A 15,432-nucleotide genomic window follows, 5' to 3' on the forward strand; every position below is an offset into this window, starting at 1 on the left:
TTCATGTTTTTGTCTCGTCATTTACTTCACTCGCAGCATGTCCAAGTGATGTTGATCAAATTGCTGCCGATTTTCCGGGCTGAATCAAGCTGACTAAAATCAGGCGACGTGGACAGGCTCACTCGTCTCTTAGACCAGTCCTCAAAAGCTCAGCGCTCAAAATTGGACAAACGCTCCAGATTCATCCACCACTAATTTTCGAACTCATTACCAACCAGCAAGAGACTGTTCGGTCCGTGACCACAACCCGTAATCGCAGTCCGAATCGTCCGTCTTCCTTTGTTTACGCCGTTCGAAGGAGAGAAAAGCGAAGAGGCGGAGAGAAAAAAAAAATTTATCCGAACCCAGAGCAGTTGTTCCCACATGCCGCACAGAAAAGGATGACCATCCTCCTGCCGTTCTGGAATGGGGTATCGTTTGAACCAAAACTGACGGCGTATCAAAAAAAGAAATGAAATGAGTAAATCGACTGGTTGAAGAGGGCATAATTCAAGCCGTTGTCGCGTGAAAATCGAGGGCTTACGACAAGTGTGAGAGGATGGCGGCTCCCCTTTTTTTGCGAGTTTGTCGTGATTAAGAAGCTGAGGAGGTGTTTGTGGACAGGTGGCTTTCCGCATCGGTCTGGAGATTTTGACACTTGCTGCCATCGATAATGATCACTAAGCACGTTTAGATCAGCTTCTCCTTCGTCAACTCAGAGACTGTGTCATTAGGTACGAACTGACCCTTTCCAGCCCTTTATGCTCCGTGGCTTGTTTGTTGGTGGAAATCGAGTGTTTGGCAGCAAAGAGCTGGCCAAACAAGAAGATCGGTTACCCTATGTCGTTTGACGCGACGTCATGCCTCTCATGGTTTCCTCCTTCTTGCCTCGCGCCTGGCCCATTTCGACTCAAGCTCAGCGAATGACAAGCCTTTCTCAGAATCCAACAACGCGCTGTTCGAGGTGCTCTTTCTAGAAGAATCGTGGACCGGCTTCTTCTTTGCTCCATGAGCTTTGATCGTAGCATTGGAACGGGCGCGAGAATGAGCCTTCCGCTGTCTTCCTCGCTTCGATGCCTGGCATCTGGACTTTGTCTCCTGGCTTCTGGACTTCGGCTCCAGGATTCTGAGCTTCGCCTCCAAGGTCTTGGGCTCCCACAGCTGCGGCCAATTCTCGCGAGCTGCCTCCTCGGCCTTGAACCACTCGATCGGCGGGCGCGTCTCTGGGACCTCCCAGCCGACCGGCGGCTTCCAACCTGTAGGGCGAGGGCGGTCGGGAAGCCAGTGCTGTGAGAAGGGTTAGGACTGATAACCTCAGGTGTTGAGGGGGGTTTCAGGTTCGCGCGTCGACTTACGAAGAAATCGGCAGCGAGACAGCTGTCCTCATTATGACCCTCGAACGGTTCCCAAGTCGGTTCATCCTGGCACTTCCATTGGAACAGCAAGAGCGTCTTCGATCCGGGCTTGTTCCACGAGTCCAGACACCACTGCGCATGCCACATCTGGTCGTCGCCGTCTTCGAACTCGTAGTCGCGGCGCACGTCGTTCTTCTTCGTTTCCGGCTTGTTATACGCGGGCGGAGCGATTTTTGTCTCTTTTCTTTTCGCCCTCTTCAGCAGATTTCGAACGTTCTTCGTTCGTGCCATCTTGAGACTCTGGACGCTGGGACTGGTGTTGGGATCGTGTTGTTTGGGAGTTGCGCAGCGGTGGAAAGGCTGGTGAAGAGTGATTTCCTTTTTACAAGTCGTCCGCCGGCTCACTCTGCGTGCTGCGTGTGACGCGCGCCGTGCAAAAAAGTTATTCGCGTGAAGCCTTCAGCTCGGCGTGGTCAATGGCGTCGCGCGGGACCGGAAATGGCTGGTAGCAACTCGAATGGTCCTTGTTCACCTATCTTAATCACGAATATTGACTTTTAGTCTGAGGAATCCATTGTGTTAGACTGATGGATGATGGAGATGCTCAAAAAGGAGGATCATGGAAAGACGCGCAAGTAGTAAACATTACACAAGCGCGACGGTGGGGCGGCGGGAAGATTGCATTTTGGCGTGTCCTCTAGTCCGAGGTGGCCCCTGGACGTACCTCCAGACATGGAATGCACCTCCAGGCTAGTCCTCGCTCTAGACGAACAGTACTACGCACACAACACATAATTTGGGACTTTCCTCGCAACAAATAATTTAGATGCTTGCTATAGTACATCATGTACTTTATTGGATCCAATTTGTACACCTCACCTCCACCTTTTACCTCTTACAAACTATCTAAAGCAAGGTAATACCTCCGCTTTCCCCCAGTTTCCTACTGCCCGGGTAAAACCTAACAAAATATGATCTTTCTGGGTAGTAAAGTTACCTACTTAGCGCTCACGCGCGTCGCAACGTTCCTCAAACCAGAAAAACACTCCTTCGGGGAGAGGCATTTTACCGCATTTTACACTTTCAGATCTTCCTTCACTTTTTCAATCCGTGAACGACACATCGAAAGCCTCTCATTCCCTGTGTTGGTGTTGAGCCCACGATAAGCGCTTGTTTGTCGTCTCGTAGACTTTGATGGACCATGTCTCTCGCTTGTGTTAAGCGACTAAGGCTTGAGGAAGAGTCTTGAGCCATCCGCGTCTAAATCTGTGCTCTTCTCGCTCTCTTAAAGCCATCAACTTGAAACAAACACAATTGGGCCTGTTGCCCACATAGGTACATATGCATTGAGATGGTTAGAATCGAAACCTGCCCTCTTGCATTATCTCCACCATGATACGCACCACACGAGCCTCTCCCACCTGGTCATCTCTGGGGTTCCGAGCTGCAGGCGACCAGCCTCTGGCAGCCACTAGCACGCGAACACGGTTGAGGAGACCACGAAGCGAAAACCTCGACCTTCAAGTCTGGCTATCCTGGATGTCATGCACTCTGTTTTGGCTGATTTTGCGTCTTTGCATGCATATCGGATGTGAGCCGCCAGGCTAGCGGCGTCCAAGTGGAGCAAAATTTATCTCCTCGGAGGCCCAGCAATCGCATTCACGAGAGCAATTGGTCAACTTCCAAACTCTTCTCTAACTATTCCAGGAAGCTTCACCGGCAGGGCATCGTTGGTTTATTCCGTCGATCAACCAGTCTATTTCAACATAACGACGTTAACAGAATCGCTTTCTCCACGCCAATTCTGGAAGCGATCCGGTGCACACAGCCCCCAACGAACGTCAACGCTTGACAGCTCAGTCGTCAATGAGGAAGCGTCCCAGCGAGGCATCCCTGCTGCACCGACCTGCTCAACGCGGACCCCGGATGGTCAAGGATCTGCTAGCATGCCAAATGCAAAATCCGACGACCACGACACTCTGCATTGAGGACAGCGACTCACAACTTCAAGCGGTGTGGGCCAAATCGGGCAACTTGAGACAAACCATTTGCCCAGGGGATGATCAAGCGGGAACAGCAAGAGGAGGCAATCAATGGCAGCGCAGCCCTCTGAGCGAAGTTCATAATCATTACATCGTTTGTCTGCATGCAAGCAAGCAAGCAACAAGGCAAGCTACCGAAAAAGCCCCGGGCGCCATGACTTCTGCAAAACGAGCGAAGCAAGCAAGGCAAAAAAAAAAAAAAAAAAAAAAAAAAAAAAAAAGACAAGCAGAGGTACCCACCCAACAAGCGAACATGTACTCTTCGACAGCCGTGGTCGATCAAGCTCCAGTCAAATCGGCGCCCGCCATGCAAGCGAACAAAACAGCTGGCGAGAATAGCAAACGAATGCGTCAAAAAAGTCACAGCCCGATCCTGACCCTGACCTCCGCCAACGAAAGATAATGGAAACCGGCCCAATCGCGCAAAGTCGTGTCGTCGTGAAGCAAAGCAGGTGCGGGACCTGTACGAGCGAGGGCCCCTTCGGCCTCATCTCGCGCGGCTATTTGATGGCTCGATATCGTGAAAACTTTTCCTCAGGCAAGGTTCTGCAGTTCTCTCCTTCCGGGGGGATGCAAGCCGCCAGATTCGTGGCTCGACTGGCAACGGGGGGCAGGCGACTCAATTCGCCACAAGATACAGCTGTCTGTCTGCTGCAGATCCCGCGTTCCAGATTGCAGACCCAGCCTCGCCTTTAGTCCCACCACATGGTCCGCTGGACTCTTCCGTGCTGCTGTAAAATGGAGAGCACGCCGGCGCTCGTCACTTCGAGGCCGTAGACTCGTTGCAGTGGCTCGGCAATCATCATCCAGTCCATTCGTTGCTCGTCGAATAGCTGGAGCACAATCTTTTCCAGCACCGTCCGCGGCTCCGGGACGAATGGAGCGGGCGGGAGAATGCCGTCAAGGTGCCCGAGGCGTTGGAGTCGGCGCCGTTTCGATGCCGCGAGGTCTGGGGTGAAGTTGGGGACGGAGGAGGTGGAGGAGCCGCACGTTGACGGTGCCGGGCTGGAAGGGACGACGTTATCGTAAGGGGTTTCCGGGGGGAGGGGTGCCGTGGGCACTGGCACAATGTCCCGGTCCATTTGGTTGTCGATGCTGCTGTTGGTCGAGGCAGTCGGTGCAGTCGAAGACAGCTGCGATTGTGCGGACGACGGCCTCAAAAGCCGTGACACAGCGTCCAGCACGGGGGAGAGCGGCCGAAAGATTTGGGAGCGCGACTTGCGTGCGCCAAGTCTCCTTTGATGCAATGGAGGCATGCCGCTCGAGTGCAATGATTACATGTATGAAGTGAAGGAAAGCTGAAGTGGTACGAATGCAAACCAGAGCCCAACGGGCAGCTGCACACTTACTTATTGTCACTGCATCCTATGTCTCAGGCGATTGACATACCGAAACAGACGATGCACAGGTGAGCCAGCAAACAGCAGACCCGGCGCATGCAGCCATGAAATTTTGCAAGAGGGGCGTAAGACGGTCAACCACTCTGTCAAACCAATCACTACAGTCGCGGTATCGGGGAGCGGTAAGCCTGCAGCATTAATAGAATGTTGTTGAGGAGCAAAGTCGTGTTCGCCGCTGCCTCTGGAAATGCAGACTGCACTGTATATTGACGCCGGACCAGGGTGTGACGTGGTGCTGCAATGTCCAGAGGCCAAGCGCTCCGGGCCACTTCTGCGGCCTCTGGAAGCCGAGCCGCAATTCTACTTGAACAAGAGGAAAGCCTGCAGGACTCGGTAAACCAAGATTCGGCAAAGAAACGGTCGATCTGGGACCTGGGGACAGCGAAATGGGTGCGCACGGATGGGTAACTCGTGAAATGTGATTTTTTTGAGAGATTCTGCACGCCGTGCATGGTACATTTCCAGCCGATTCTTAGACGACCGACCAACTCTCATTTTTGCTCGTCGTAGGAACATTGCAGACCCGACAAAACCATTGTAGCCATGCTCCGTAAAGCCATAGCAGACCCCCACCAGAAACCCACGCACTCGCCCAAAACCCCGAGAGCTCCAGCACACCATTAGCCCTTCTTCTTGGAGACACCGACGGTGCGGCCCCTGCGGCCGGTCGTCTTGGTGTGCTGTCCGCGGACGCGGAGGCCCCAGTAGTGACGGAGACCACGGTGGGAGCGGATCTTCTTCAAGCGCTCAAGGTCCTCACGGAGCTTGCTGTCGACGCCGTTTGCGAGAACCTGGCCATCCTTGCCATCGACAATGTCGCGTTGCCTGTTAAGGAACCACGAGGGAATCTTGTACTGGGTAGGGTTCTGGATGATGGTGACGATACGCTCGAGCTCTTCGGTAGTGAGCTCACCGGCACTGTGTGTTGGCCGTTAGTCCTTTCCGCTCGCGTCGAACCGGCCGAAGGCTTCGCATGTGTGTATTTACCGCTTGTTGAGGTCGACGTCGGCCTTCTTGCAGACCAGGTTGGAGTAACGGCGACCGACACCCTTGATCTTGGTCAGGGCGTACATGATCTTCTGCTTGCCATCAACGTTGGTGTTGAGCAGACGCAGAATGTACTGGAAGTTGCTCTTCTCTCCGGAGACGAGCGCTGTGTCGAATCGTCAGCGAGGCGGCATTGCGATGAAGGCGCCGCAATACGTACACATGGTGGGCGACTTGTCGTGGGTCGTTCGTCCGATGGAGCTGTCGTCGTTGTCGCGGCCGCGAGGTGTGTTAGGCGGAGGGCTTTTTGGCAGTGTGGGTGCCGCTAGCTTTTCCGAGGTTCCGCCTAGCCGCAACTCGACTAAACCGCTTTGGGACACGTCTAGAGCCGCAACACCTTGGAGAGCGACGTTTCTTATTGACGCGTAAAATTCCACGCTCGGATACGCATGTCGACCTGAATAGCTCTCAAGTCTTTGCCAGCTCGCACTACTTCCAATCGTGCCACTGGTTCTTTGTCTGCGGCAACAGCACTTTGTCCGAGCGGACCATTTTCTTGGCATCTTCTTGAAAGTCCCTGCCAACTTGCACTTTTACTACTGCAGAGTGTTGCCACTAACTGATTCGGTTCCTATCCCTGCGATTCTCAAGATGCCATGCTTCATGTCCAGTGTCAAAATAATAGACTTATTTTCAGCGTTGATAGTTTCTCAGACTTGGTATTGAGCTTGGATCTGGAAACCGCCAATTCAGAAATCAAAACTCTATCAGGGTCTCGGTGATTTCCTGGGCACTAGGCACAATGAAGAGGACATGTCTTTCATCGCTGACCGTAGAAACGTTCGCAGAGCGGCTGTGCTGGTTGGCCGCTGAGTCACGTGCACGGAAGTCGACCGCTGCGGCCGGGACGGCGCGCGCAAGACACCTGTTCATTTGGTGCATTGAAGGCGCATCTTTCGCAACATCTTGCCCATCCTCGACAAACGATGCCAGCTACTTAGGCGACCGTCTTTCGAACTTTTGCAGCAACCCGAAGGTTCACCGGCACTCCATTCGCTCCAAAAAACCCAAGGTCCGAGCAGCTCAGAAAGTTCGCGGCGTCCCGTAGGGACATTCACGGTCCACCATGTCTACCGACTACACGTACGACGAGCAGGTATGAAGCTACTGCGCCCGATATCTGGCGCTTGACAGATGATAACCGCAATGCTAGGGACAATTCTTCCCCTACTTCGTCACCACAATCACTGGCTTGGTCACCATTCCGATCACCATTTCGCTTCTCACCCGCGGCAAAGAGCTCGAGAACACTGCGCCAAGAATACAGTCGGAATACGCCCCAAAGAACTCAGACCTCATCGACGCTCAGCGGAGAAAGCTATGGAGAAAAGAGCGCAGACTTGGAAGAATAATCCTCGCCGTCGGCGGTTGGGCGGTCATGGCGTGGATGGTCTACCTCATGGTCGTCACTGCACGGACTGTGCCCAAGATCTGGGATCCGTATGAGGTTCTTGGTGTCTCGCGGGTATGTCGCGCAGTCACTTTTGGATGATTGGATACTGACGTGCGTAGTCTGCCAACGAGAAGCAAATCAAGTCTCACTACCGCAAGCTGTCTCTGACTCTCCACCCCGATAAACTGCAGCCAGACCCCGAAAAGAATGTCACAACGGAGTCTATCAATGACCACTGGGTTGAGGTCACCAAGGCCTTCAAGACGCTCACGGACGAGGAAGTCCGCAACAACTACCTGCAATATGGCCACCCTGACGGCAAGCAGAGTTTCAGCATCGGTATCGCCTTGCCCAAGTGGATCGTGACCGAAGGAAACGGCAAATACGTCTTGCTCGCCTATGGCATCGTCCTCGGAGTTGTTCTTCCATACTGGGTCGGAAAGTGGTGGTATGGAACTCAGCGTGTCACCAAGGAAAAGGTTCTTGTCTCGAGCGCCGGCAAGATCTTCAAGGAATACAAGCCTGAGATGACCCCTGGCAGTGTTTTGCACGCACTGAGCACTGGCACTGAGTTTGAAGAAGCGCTCAAAGGCCACAAAGCCGACTCGGGTCTTTCAAAAATCGAATCGAGCATCTTCAAGGAGGGTGAACTGTCGCCGCTGGCCGGAGGAATGTCTGTCAAGGATCGCGAGCAACTGGAAAACCTAGAGGAAGGAGCACGGAGGAAAGCACTGGCTCTCCTATGGGCGTACCTTGGACGGGTAGACCTGGGTGACGCCACACTTAACGCAGGTACGCCTTTGTTGAATCTAGGTGTCCTCCAAGCACAAGGCTGACAGACTGCAGAGAAATACGAGGCTGCGCCCATTGCCCTGGTATTGAATGAATCCTTCCTTGCCACTGCGCTTGCGTATGGCAACATTGTCGCCATCTTGGCGTCTTACCGTACATCGCAGTGCTTGATTCAAGCAGTGGCACCCGGCTCGTCACCGCTTCTGCAACTCCCTCACTTCACCCCCTCTGTCGTTCGCTCGATTGAGGGACCTAGCGCAAGGTCGCATATGTCTGTTCAAGAGTTTATGGGCCTAGCATCGCAAGAAAGGCGCAAGCGTGCAATTGGTTCTAGCCTCCTCAATGTCAGCCAGTTGACTGCCGCTGAAAAGGTCGCAACGCAGCTTCCTTGGCTTCGTGTGGAAAAGGCGTTCTTCAAGGTCGTTGGAGAAAAGTTCATCACTCCTGGCAGTCTGGTTCAGTTTGTCGTCAAGGCTCGCATTATTCCTCCTGGCTCCCAGAACGTACCGGAAATCACCGAGAAGGATCTCGCGGACGTGGATCCCAAGGAGGGTGACCTCGATGCTCTGCACGGCCGTAAGAAGGGTGTTGAGGCGGAAGAGGCCAAGAAGGCTGAATTTGCTGGCCAGCCCCCTCTTGCCCACGCCCCCTACTTGGCTCGTGACCACTCCCCCAGATGGCACGTCTTCCTCGGCGACAACAGGCAGGGCAAAATTGTCGTCCCGCCTTTCACCTTCACCAAGTTCGAAAAGCCCCTTTTTGACGAGTCAGGAAACCCCACCTACAATGTCCAAACGCTTAAGATGCAGTTTGGCGCCCCGCCGCAGGCTGGTCAATACCGGTTCACCATGTACATGGTGTGCGACAGCTACGTTGGCATGGACACCAAGATGGACGTGACTTTGAGCGTCGACGAGGCGTCCAAGGCTGCGGAGATTGAGGAGGAGGAAGAGATTAGCGAGCCAGAAGAGGGTAAGTCACCAACACCACATTCACCGACTACACATCTAGCCGCAGAAGCCGCCTTGTCTAACACTGTTCAAGATTCGCTGGCAGGCCAGATGAACGCGCTCAAGGGCGGCGAGAACAAGAAGCGCAAGACGGCGGCGGCGGCCGTCGACGACTCAGACGAGAGCGAGACGGACGAGGACGAGACGGACGACAGCGAGACAGACACGGAGACGGACACGGATGAGGAGTAGATCGACTTGGCGTGATTTGTTGGCTCAGCAAGCAGTCAGGTCAGCGTTGTTGATGTATTTCCGGTTTCTTGTCGTCGTCGTCGTCGTCGTCGTCGTCGTCGTCGTCGTCGTCTTTTGCTCTTTTTTTACGTTTTCATCATGGCAAAAGAAAGGGACGCATGCACCTATTCCTCTTCTGCTTCTTCTTGTACGAATGTAAGGATTGAAGGAAAGCATTATCAGGCGTTTTATTGGGAGGGAGCCGGGGTTGCGGGAAAGAATCGAAGGGGTACTGCTATGTCTTATTTTCATCGCCGCCGCCGTCGTCGTCGTTGTCGTCGTCATTCCATGTTAACCTCCCATACGTGCGTGGTTGGTTGGTTGGTCATGAGTGGGGCTCTCTGCTCTGCTCTGCTCTGCTCTGCTCTGCTCTGTTTCATCCATAGTCATCAGTCGAGAAACCTCCTCTTTGTTGCTCTTTGTCGGTTCTTTGCTCTTTTTTGCCTCTTTTTGCCTTTGGCGCTCAGAAGTGGAGTCTTGTACAAACAAAATTATAGGTGGGCGATGAGCGAGCCGGTTTGTATTTGAGATCAATGGCAGCCGTATACTTATAGCATCAGTACATCACTCTTTCCCCTGGTCTGTGGGATCCAAGGTGGTAAGTGGTGATGCGTAGACTTTGCGCGACGTCCTTACATGTGTTCTCACCTCACAACGGCACTGATGTCAGATGTTTCTAATCGCTCACAATACTTTTTGTTGGCTACCTGGCCCTTCATCTTACTGTCATAATTACCACACACGACAAAGGCAGGCCCAAATCTCCTAACCCAGCTGATCATCAAATCATGAACCCTTTTTCTGCAGAACCGAAATGTCTCGAGGCCAGAGCCCCTTGTTTCAAAAAACGAAGCCTTCTCTCCTAGCTTCCAGCTCTTCACCAACATCTCCAAAGCCTTTTGTCATCTGTCGCCAAAGATCAGTAGAAGCTTATTGCTTGAGGAGCTGGGCCAGCTCAGCGGCGATGGCGTCGCCGACTTCGCTGGTGGAGTTGGAGCCGCCAATGTCCGGGGTGCGAATGTCCTTATCGATGACGTTCTTGACGGCCACGTCGACGACCTGGGCTAGCTCGGGCAGGCACAGCGAGTACTTGAGCATCATGCTGATGGAGAGGATGGAGGCGATGGGGTTGACGATGCCCTTGCCTGAGATGTCGGGGGCGGAGCCTATTGCAAGTTAGTGGCATAGAAGGGTGAGGATGGCTCGGGAATGGCTGTACCGTGGATGGGCTCGTAGATGCCGTTGACCTTGGTCTTGCCGTCAGGGATGGCGCCGACACTGGCGCTGGGGAGGAGACCCAGACTACCAGGGATGACGCTGGCCTCGTCGGAGATGATGTCGCCAAAGAGGTTGCTGGTGACGATGACGCCGTTGAGGGCCTTGGGGTTCTTGACCATCAACATGGCGGCTGAGTCGATGAGGTGGTGGCCAAACTTGAGTTGCGGGAACTCCTTCTCCATGACCTCGGTGAAGACCTTTCTCCACAGACGGCTGGTGGCCAGAACGTTGGCCTTGTCCAGACTCCAGACGGGAGCCGGCGGGTTCTCCTGCAGCGCCAGGTTGGCGGCTAACCGGGTGACGCGCTCGATTTCGGCGCGAGAGTAGGGCTCCGTATCCATGGCGAATCCGCTGCCATCGTCCTCCTTGCGGTCTCCGAAGTAGATGCCGCCCGTCAGCTCGCGGATGATGTTGAAGTTTGTGCCGGCTGCGACGGACTCCTTGAGCGGCGAGATTTTGACAAGGGATTCGGACGCGAAGAAGCAGGGACGGAGGTTGCCAAAGGTGCCCATTTCCTTGCGGAGCTTGAGAATGCCCTGCTCAGGGCGGACCTTGCCTGTGCCCCATTTCTGCACGCTTGATCAGCCCACCTTCGGTATGCCCAGAGGTTGTGGGGGACTCACGGGTCCACCAATGGCTCCAAGGAAGACGGCGTCGGCGGATTTGGCGGCGGCGAGAGCTTCATCGGTCAGGGGGCTGCCGGTGGCATCAATTGAGGCCTGAGAAGCGTGTCAGCAAGAATTGGCGCATTTCCAGGAGGTTCAATCTCTTACACCTCCAAGCAGCTGGTTGTTGAAGTTGAATTGGATTTCCGGCTTCGCCTGTTGGATGGTTTGGAGGATCTATTTGTATGAGCATGAGCTTCCAATAAATATGCCGTGGTGAGCTCAACGGTACCTTGAGAGCCTCGGCAGTGACCTATGGAGCTGCAATCAGCATTTGTAAATAAGATGCGGGGGCGCGAAGAGCTCACTTCCGGACCGCAGTGGTCACCTGGAAACAAGATCAGTGAGTGATTGTTGGAAGTTAAGCATGAGCGACTCACCGGCAAAGACGACAATGTTGAACGAAGGCATTTTGGCGATATGTGGTGTTACAGAGGGTTGCGTCGGTGGTTCGAAACAAAATATTATGACGAGAAGGACGAGGCGGGGGAAGAGGGACCCGCCGATGTCGGCTACCGCCACGAGCGGAGCGCGCGGTCTCGGCGTTGCGGGCTTCACGGTCCAAAGTCACCCATCCATTGCTTCTCCTCTTCAACCTTTTCTCAGATGTTGATATGTTTTTCCTCTGCATTGATTGACGGGTCGAGGTCACAGTCCAGCTCCAAGCGATCATGACGTTGACCCTTCGTTTGCGCGCTCCACCTGGATCCTCGTCCTCTATCCTTCCAAGGCATGGCCGTACTCCAGACCAGACCCAACTGCGACAGTCGCCATGAGCATGTCGTTTAATCGATCGCAGGACTGGCTGCAAATAGTCGTTGCTGAGGTCAGACCGACCCTTTTGGCCCCAACTCGCCGCTGCGCACCGCCTTTGTCGACCATCGCCTCCATCGAGCCATCCCGAGGCTCCTCTCTTTTGCTCAAGGAACATGGTCTCCTCTTCTGAGGTCAGCAATGAAAGCCCTGGACGTGATTTCTGGCGAGTGCCGACGTCAAAAGGACTCGTCAATTCACACATGTGCCATGGTGCAATCGCTTCTAAAGAAAGTAGTCATTTTCAGCCCCCATCCCATGGTGTGCATCGACTCGAGACTATCAAAGCAGTTACTATACGACGCAGAAGGTGGTCCACGTTGAAACGAGCGAGAACTTCAGCGCCCAGCCAACACGATCGAGACCTTTAGATCTACAAATCTGTTGGGGTCTCAGGATCAAATTTAGCTATTGCGTTCGAGGCGCCCGGTCTACCGTCGTCAGTCTAACGTGTTCGTCATGCAGGCACACGGACGAGCGGTGCGGCCCTCGTGGGTAGCCGCCTTGACGGCGCTCTCGTGAGCGGAATGGAGTTGTGGCGTCCCGTCAGCTGCAGGGGATCGGAAGCCTCTTACATTCCGTCGTACCGTACGCGACCAAGGCCGTCATTGTTTTTGCTGTCGTCGTTGGTCGCTCCTTTGCAGCCTAATGGGTGCTTGGAAAAAGCTCAATCCGGCGAAATCGACTTGTGTCAAGAATCCATGGATTATATGAGTTTTGCTGCGCAGGCAACAATAAATCAGGGCCTTCTCACCGCATATGCCGTGGCGGTGCGCGTTTCTGAGGCTCTTGTTTTGGCAGTGCCACAGCTGGGTGGCACTCAGCCCCGGACCGGAGCGGGTTGCAAGGCAGCCTTGGATAGAGCCTCACTGGCCGTGGGGGCAGTCGACGCTTGGATTATTTATATATTCATCCATCGTCATAGTTCTTTTGCGCGCGTTTTCCCCACCATCATGTCCAAGCTTTACGTCCACGTCTTTTTCTTTCTCTCACAGCTGTCTTATTTGCTATTTGCAAGCACGAGAAAGTCCCGCCCTTGACGTCTGCTGACCTTCTCCTACCTGCATTTTGCTCGTTCTCTTCTCAATTCTCAATTCTCAAACCAAAGATGAATCGCGCAGATGAGAGTCAATCCCTCCCACAGTCGCGATTCGGACGGTCAGACATGCCGCCAGGCCAAAACGAATTGTCGGTCTCCAACTTGCCCTCCGGCATCTGGGATATCAATTTTCGCGGGAGCTGCCCTCGCTGCCATCAATGGCACAATCGAATGCTACTTAGGTCTTCCCGTCTACCTGGAGTCTGGAGTGGAGTACGGTGCCAGAGATGTTCCTTCAAGTGGTTCAATCTCAGCGGAGACTCCAGGCAAATAACACTCATTTCTCATCAGATGGTTAAACTTGGTCCCGCACACATTACATCACATCGTACATTATCTACACACCGAGGAGAAGGCCTTGACATGGAATCATTCCTGAACAAATGGCACTCGATTAGCGCAATGGATGGCCCGGTGCTGGCCAGCACGGGTCCGCTAAAAACCTTACAAGATTTTACCATCAATCTTGCGCCTGATCGCCAATCAATCATTCCTGGAGCCTTGGACCCCAGCCCGCCTGTCAGAGAAGCATCGGCAAAGGCCTTGGATCTGGATGGAGCCACCGAAAATACCAGCAGGCAAACCTCGCGTGGTCAGGCGGCTACTTTGCGAGGTCAAAAAGGCAGCGTCGTCCAATCAGATACAAAACGATCTCCGCGTCAGCTTGGGGAAGTTAAAGAGGAAAAGCAATCGAAGGGAGCAGCTAAGATGAAGACGAAAATCCGAAGAGCCATCATCTTGTTGCGTGGGCAAGGAAACCTGAGACGGGAACACCCGACACCAAAATCCACCACTGAGCCTCCCGCAGTTACAAGTCAAGATGAAAGCGCGACTCCCATCCTGCGGGATGGTCCCAAGGTTGAGCGAGCCAAAATTCGCAAGCCTGCTCCTGCAGCAGTGTCGCGATCAGCCACCATCCAACATGCTCGCTGCAAAAGTGCACCAGAAGAGCCACAGCATAGATTCGATGATGAAGGTTTCCAACCGCTTCTCCCAGGGACCAGTCCGATAGGCACAGCGCGTCAAAACATCTTCCCTCAGAACCTCTTGGAGCTGAGACGCCCCCGATCTTTGGTCGCAAGGCCTCTCCTGTGTGCTTGTGATCCCGACTGTCACTGCAAGCGCCCAAGCAGTTCCCTCATCGTAGAACATGCACTCACAGATCGAGCCTCAATCTACGGTCTCGACCTCGCTCAAGCGGAAGCCCACACAAGACCCTCGCGACGCTTGCACGAGCTAGCGTTCATCGGCACTGGATTCGGAGGTGAGTCCACCACCAGCATCCAAAGCAGCATCCTGCATCCTCAGGAGCGCAGCCCAAGCAGCAGCCGTCGCCAGCGCCCAACGTCACTCCACCTCAGTAGCAGTAGCCCCCTGGCATACGAGAGCCAGGCCACGACGGCATACGCGCAGTCCGAAGGCGCCACGGCCAGCGACATTAGCGTGCCCACACCTCGCACGTCATGCTTCCAGCAGCAGCAACGCGACCTCTTCTTGCTTGCTCCGCCGGCCATCAATTCACCGCGCACGCGCATGCCTTCGCCTAGTTCGATGGCTACGAGCTCGCCATCCGTCCACGTGCCTCACCAACACCAATCTGGTGACCGCACCAGCGGCTCGGGGCCCCTCGCCCACAACCGCAATTTCTTTGAGCACTTGGCTGTTGGTAGCGTCGCCAGTGCCGGCGGCAGCGGGCGCGCAGCTTTCGCCTCCCCAATCCAAGAGGCCTTTGACACCTCGCACAGTGGGCCCGTCTCCAGCCTGTCGACTGAAGACGACGCTGACGAAGAGGAGGACCACGAAAACCCTAATACCACGGATCCGCGAGTATCCCAAGACAATGACAGCCAGGGCCGTCAAAGGTACGGTCATGGCAGCTACTACGACTGCTGGCGACAGCAGCAGCAGCAGCAGCAACGGCAACAGCAGCGATCAGAGTCGCAATCGCTTGAGCAGCGCGGAAGCCGGAGTCCTGGGCCGTTGAGCGCGCAGCCCGTTACCTGATGCAGTATTTGAACATCTGATTTGCGGTAGTCTGCTATTTTGTTTCTGCTTGGTCGTACAGCCCAGCTACCTATCTTCGCTTCCCGCTGATTCGCAAAAACCGTCCATCTGCTTTGATTGTACTGTACATGTTTCAGTCATTTTTCTCATCGTCTCTGTCTGATCGATAGAGGAGGAGGAAGACGAGAGTCAGCAATGTCGTGCATTGGAAACAACCCAGAGGGACAACATCATCAAAGAACGAGAGGCGTCCGGAGTAGAGTAGAGTAGAGGGCATGGTTGACCACAGACAGGCGGGCTCATCAGGCAGGAGAAGCGAAGACC

General features: G+C 54.3%; 6 protein-coding genes across 6 annotated transcripts; 2 read left to right on the plus strand and 4 right to left on the minus strand.

Annotated features, from left to right (window-relative positions):
* Positions 1–697: 697 nt before the first annotated feature.
* IWZ02DRAFT_201694 (uncharacterized protein) lies at positions 698–1,773 on the minus strand. The gene has a single exon (XM_066762574.1). The coding sequence runs from the start codon at positions 1,623–1,625 to the stop codon at positions 813–815; it is 813 nt and encodes a 270-aa protein (XP_066624387.1). The 5' UTR covers positions 1,626–1,773; the 3' UTR covers positions 698–812.
* Positions 1,774–3,596: 1,823 nt separating this feature from the next.
* IWZ02DRAFT_446119 (uncharacterized protein) lies at positions 3,597–4,773 on the minus strand. The gene has a single exon (XM_066767208.1). It carries the CDS (start codon positions 4,630–4,632, stop codon positions 4,069–4,071), a length of 564 nt encoding a protein of 187 aa, XP_066624388.1. The 5' UTR covers positions 4,633–4,773; the 3' UTR covers positions 3,597–4,068.
* A 623-nt stretch (positions 4,774–5,396) lies between these two features.
* IWZ02DRAFT_488837 (40S ribosomal uS13 domain-containing protein) lies at positions 5,397–6,315 on the minus strand (the record flags this gene model as incomplete). Its single annotated transcript, XM_066769505.1, has 4 exons — positions 5,397–5,694; positions 5,764–5,929; positions 5,984–6,132; positions 6,257–6,315. 4 exons carry the CDS (start codon positions 6,313–6,315, stop codon positions 5,397–5,399), a joined length of 672 nt encoding a protein of 223 aa, XP_066624389.1.
* Positions 6,316–6,889: 574 nt separating this feature from the next.
* Positions 6,890–9,210, plus strand: IWZ02DRAFT_431398 (Sec63 Brl domain-containing protein; the record flags this gene model as incomplete). Its single annotated transcript, XM_066766161.1, has 5 exons — positions 6,890–6,919; positions 6,977–7,288; positions 7,336–8,008; positions 8,063–8,980; positions 9,020–9,210. 5 exons carry the CDS (start codon positions 6,890–6,892, stop codon positions 9,208–9,210), a joined length of 2,124 nt encoding a protein of 707 aa, XP_066624390.1.
* Positions 9,211–9,851: 641 nt separating this feature from the next.
* On the minus strand, positions 9,852–11,796 carry IWZ02DRAFT_446129 (3-isopropylmalate dehydrogenase Leu2A). The gene is made up of 7 exons (XM_066767209.1): positions 11,573–11,796; positions 11,501–11,520; positions 11,425–11,445; positions 11,301–11,369; positions 11,151–11,246; positions 10,469–11,096; positions 9,852–10,415 (listed from the first exon to the last, which is right to left on the minus strand). Exons 1-7 carry the CDS (start codon positions 11,601–11,603, stop codon positions 10,180–10,182), a joined length of 1,101 nt encoding a protein of 366 aa, XP_066624391.1. The 5' UTR covers positions 11,604–11,796; the 3' UTR covers positions 9,852–10,179.
* Positions 11,797–12,661: 865 nt separating this feature from the next.
* IWZ02DRAFT_201825 (uncharacterized protein) lies at positions 12,662–15,174 on the plus strand. Its single transcript, XM_066762575.1, has one exon. The coding sequence runs from the start codon at positions 13,114–13,116 to the stop codon at positions 15,106–15,108; it is 1,995 nt and encodes a 664-aa protein (XP_066624392.1). The 5' UTR covers positions 12,662–13,113; the 3' UTR covers positions 15,109–15,174.
* Positions 15,175–15,432: the final 258 nt, after the last annotated feature.

This window comes from Phyllosticta citriasiana (assembly GCF_038021145.1).
Source record: "Phyllosticta citriasiana strain CBS 120426 chromosome Unknown IWZ02scaffold_4, whole genome shotgun sequence".
NCBI classification, from domain to species: domain Eukaryota; kingdom Fungi; phylum Ascomycota; class Dothideomycetes; order Botryosphaeriales; family Phyllostictaceae; genus Phyllosticta; species Phyllosticta citriasiana.

Bases quoted from the DNA above. Each gene is read 5' to 3' on its own strand.
- IWZ02DRAFT_201694 (XM_066762574.1), bottom strand. From the start codon at position 1,625: ATGGCACGAACGAAGAACGTTCGAAATCTGCTGAAGAGGGCGAAAAGA.
- IWZ02DRAFT_446119 (XM_066767208.1), bottom strand. From the start codon at position 4,632: ATGCCTCCATTGCATCAAAGGAGACTTGGCGCACGCAAGTCGCGCTCC.
- IWZ02DRAFT_446129 (XM_066767209.1), bottom strand. From the start codon at position 11,603: ATGCCTTCGTTCAACATTGTCGTCTTTGCCG. The intron at 11,097-11,150 runs GTGAGTCCCCCA...TCAAGCGTGCAG, and splicing joins TTGGAGCCATTGGTGGACCC to AAATGGGGCACAGGCAAGGT. The intron at 10,416-10,468 runs GTACAGCCATTC...AACTTGCAATAG, and splicing joins CATCTACGAGCCCATCCACG to GCTCCGCCCCCGACATCTCA.
- IWZ02DRAFT_201825 (XM_066762575.1), top strand. From the start codon at position 13,114: ATGAATCGCGCAGATGAGAGTCAATCCCTCCCACAGTCGCGATTCGGA.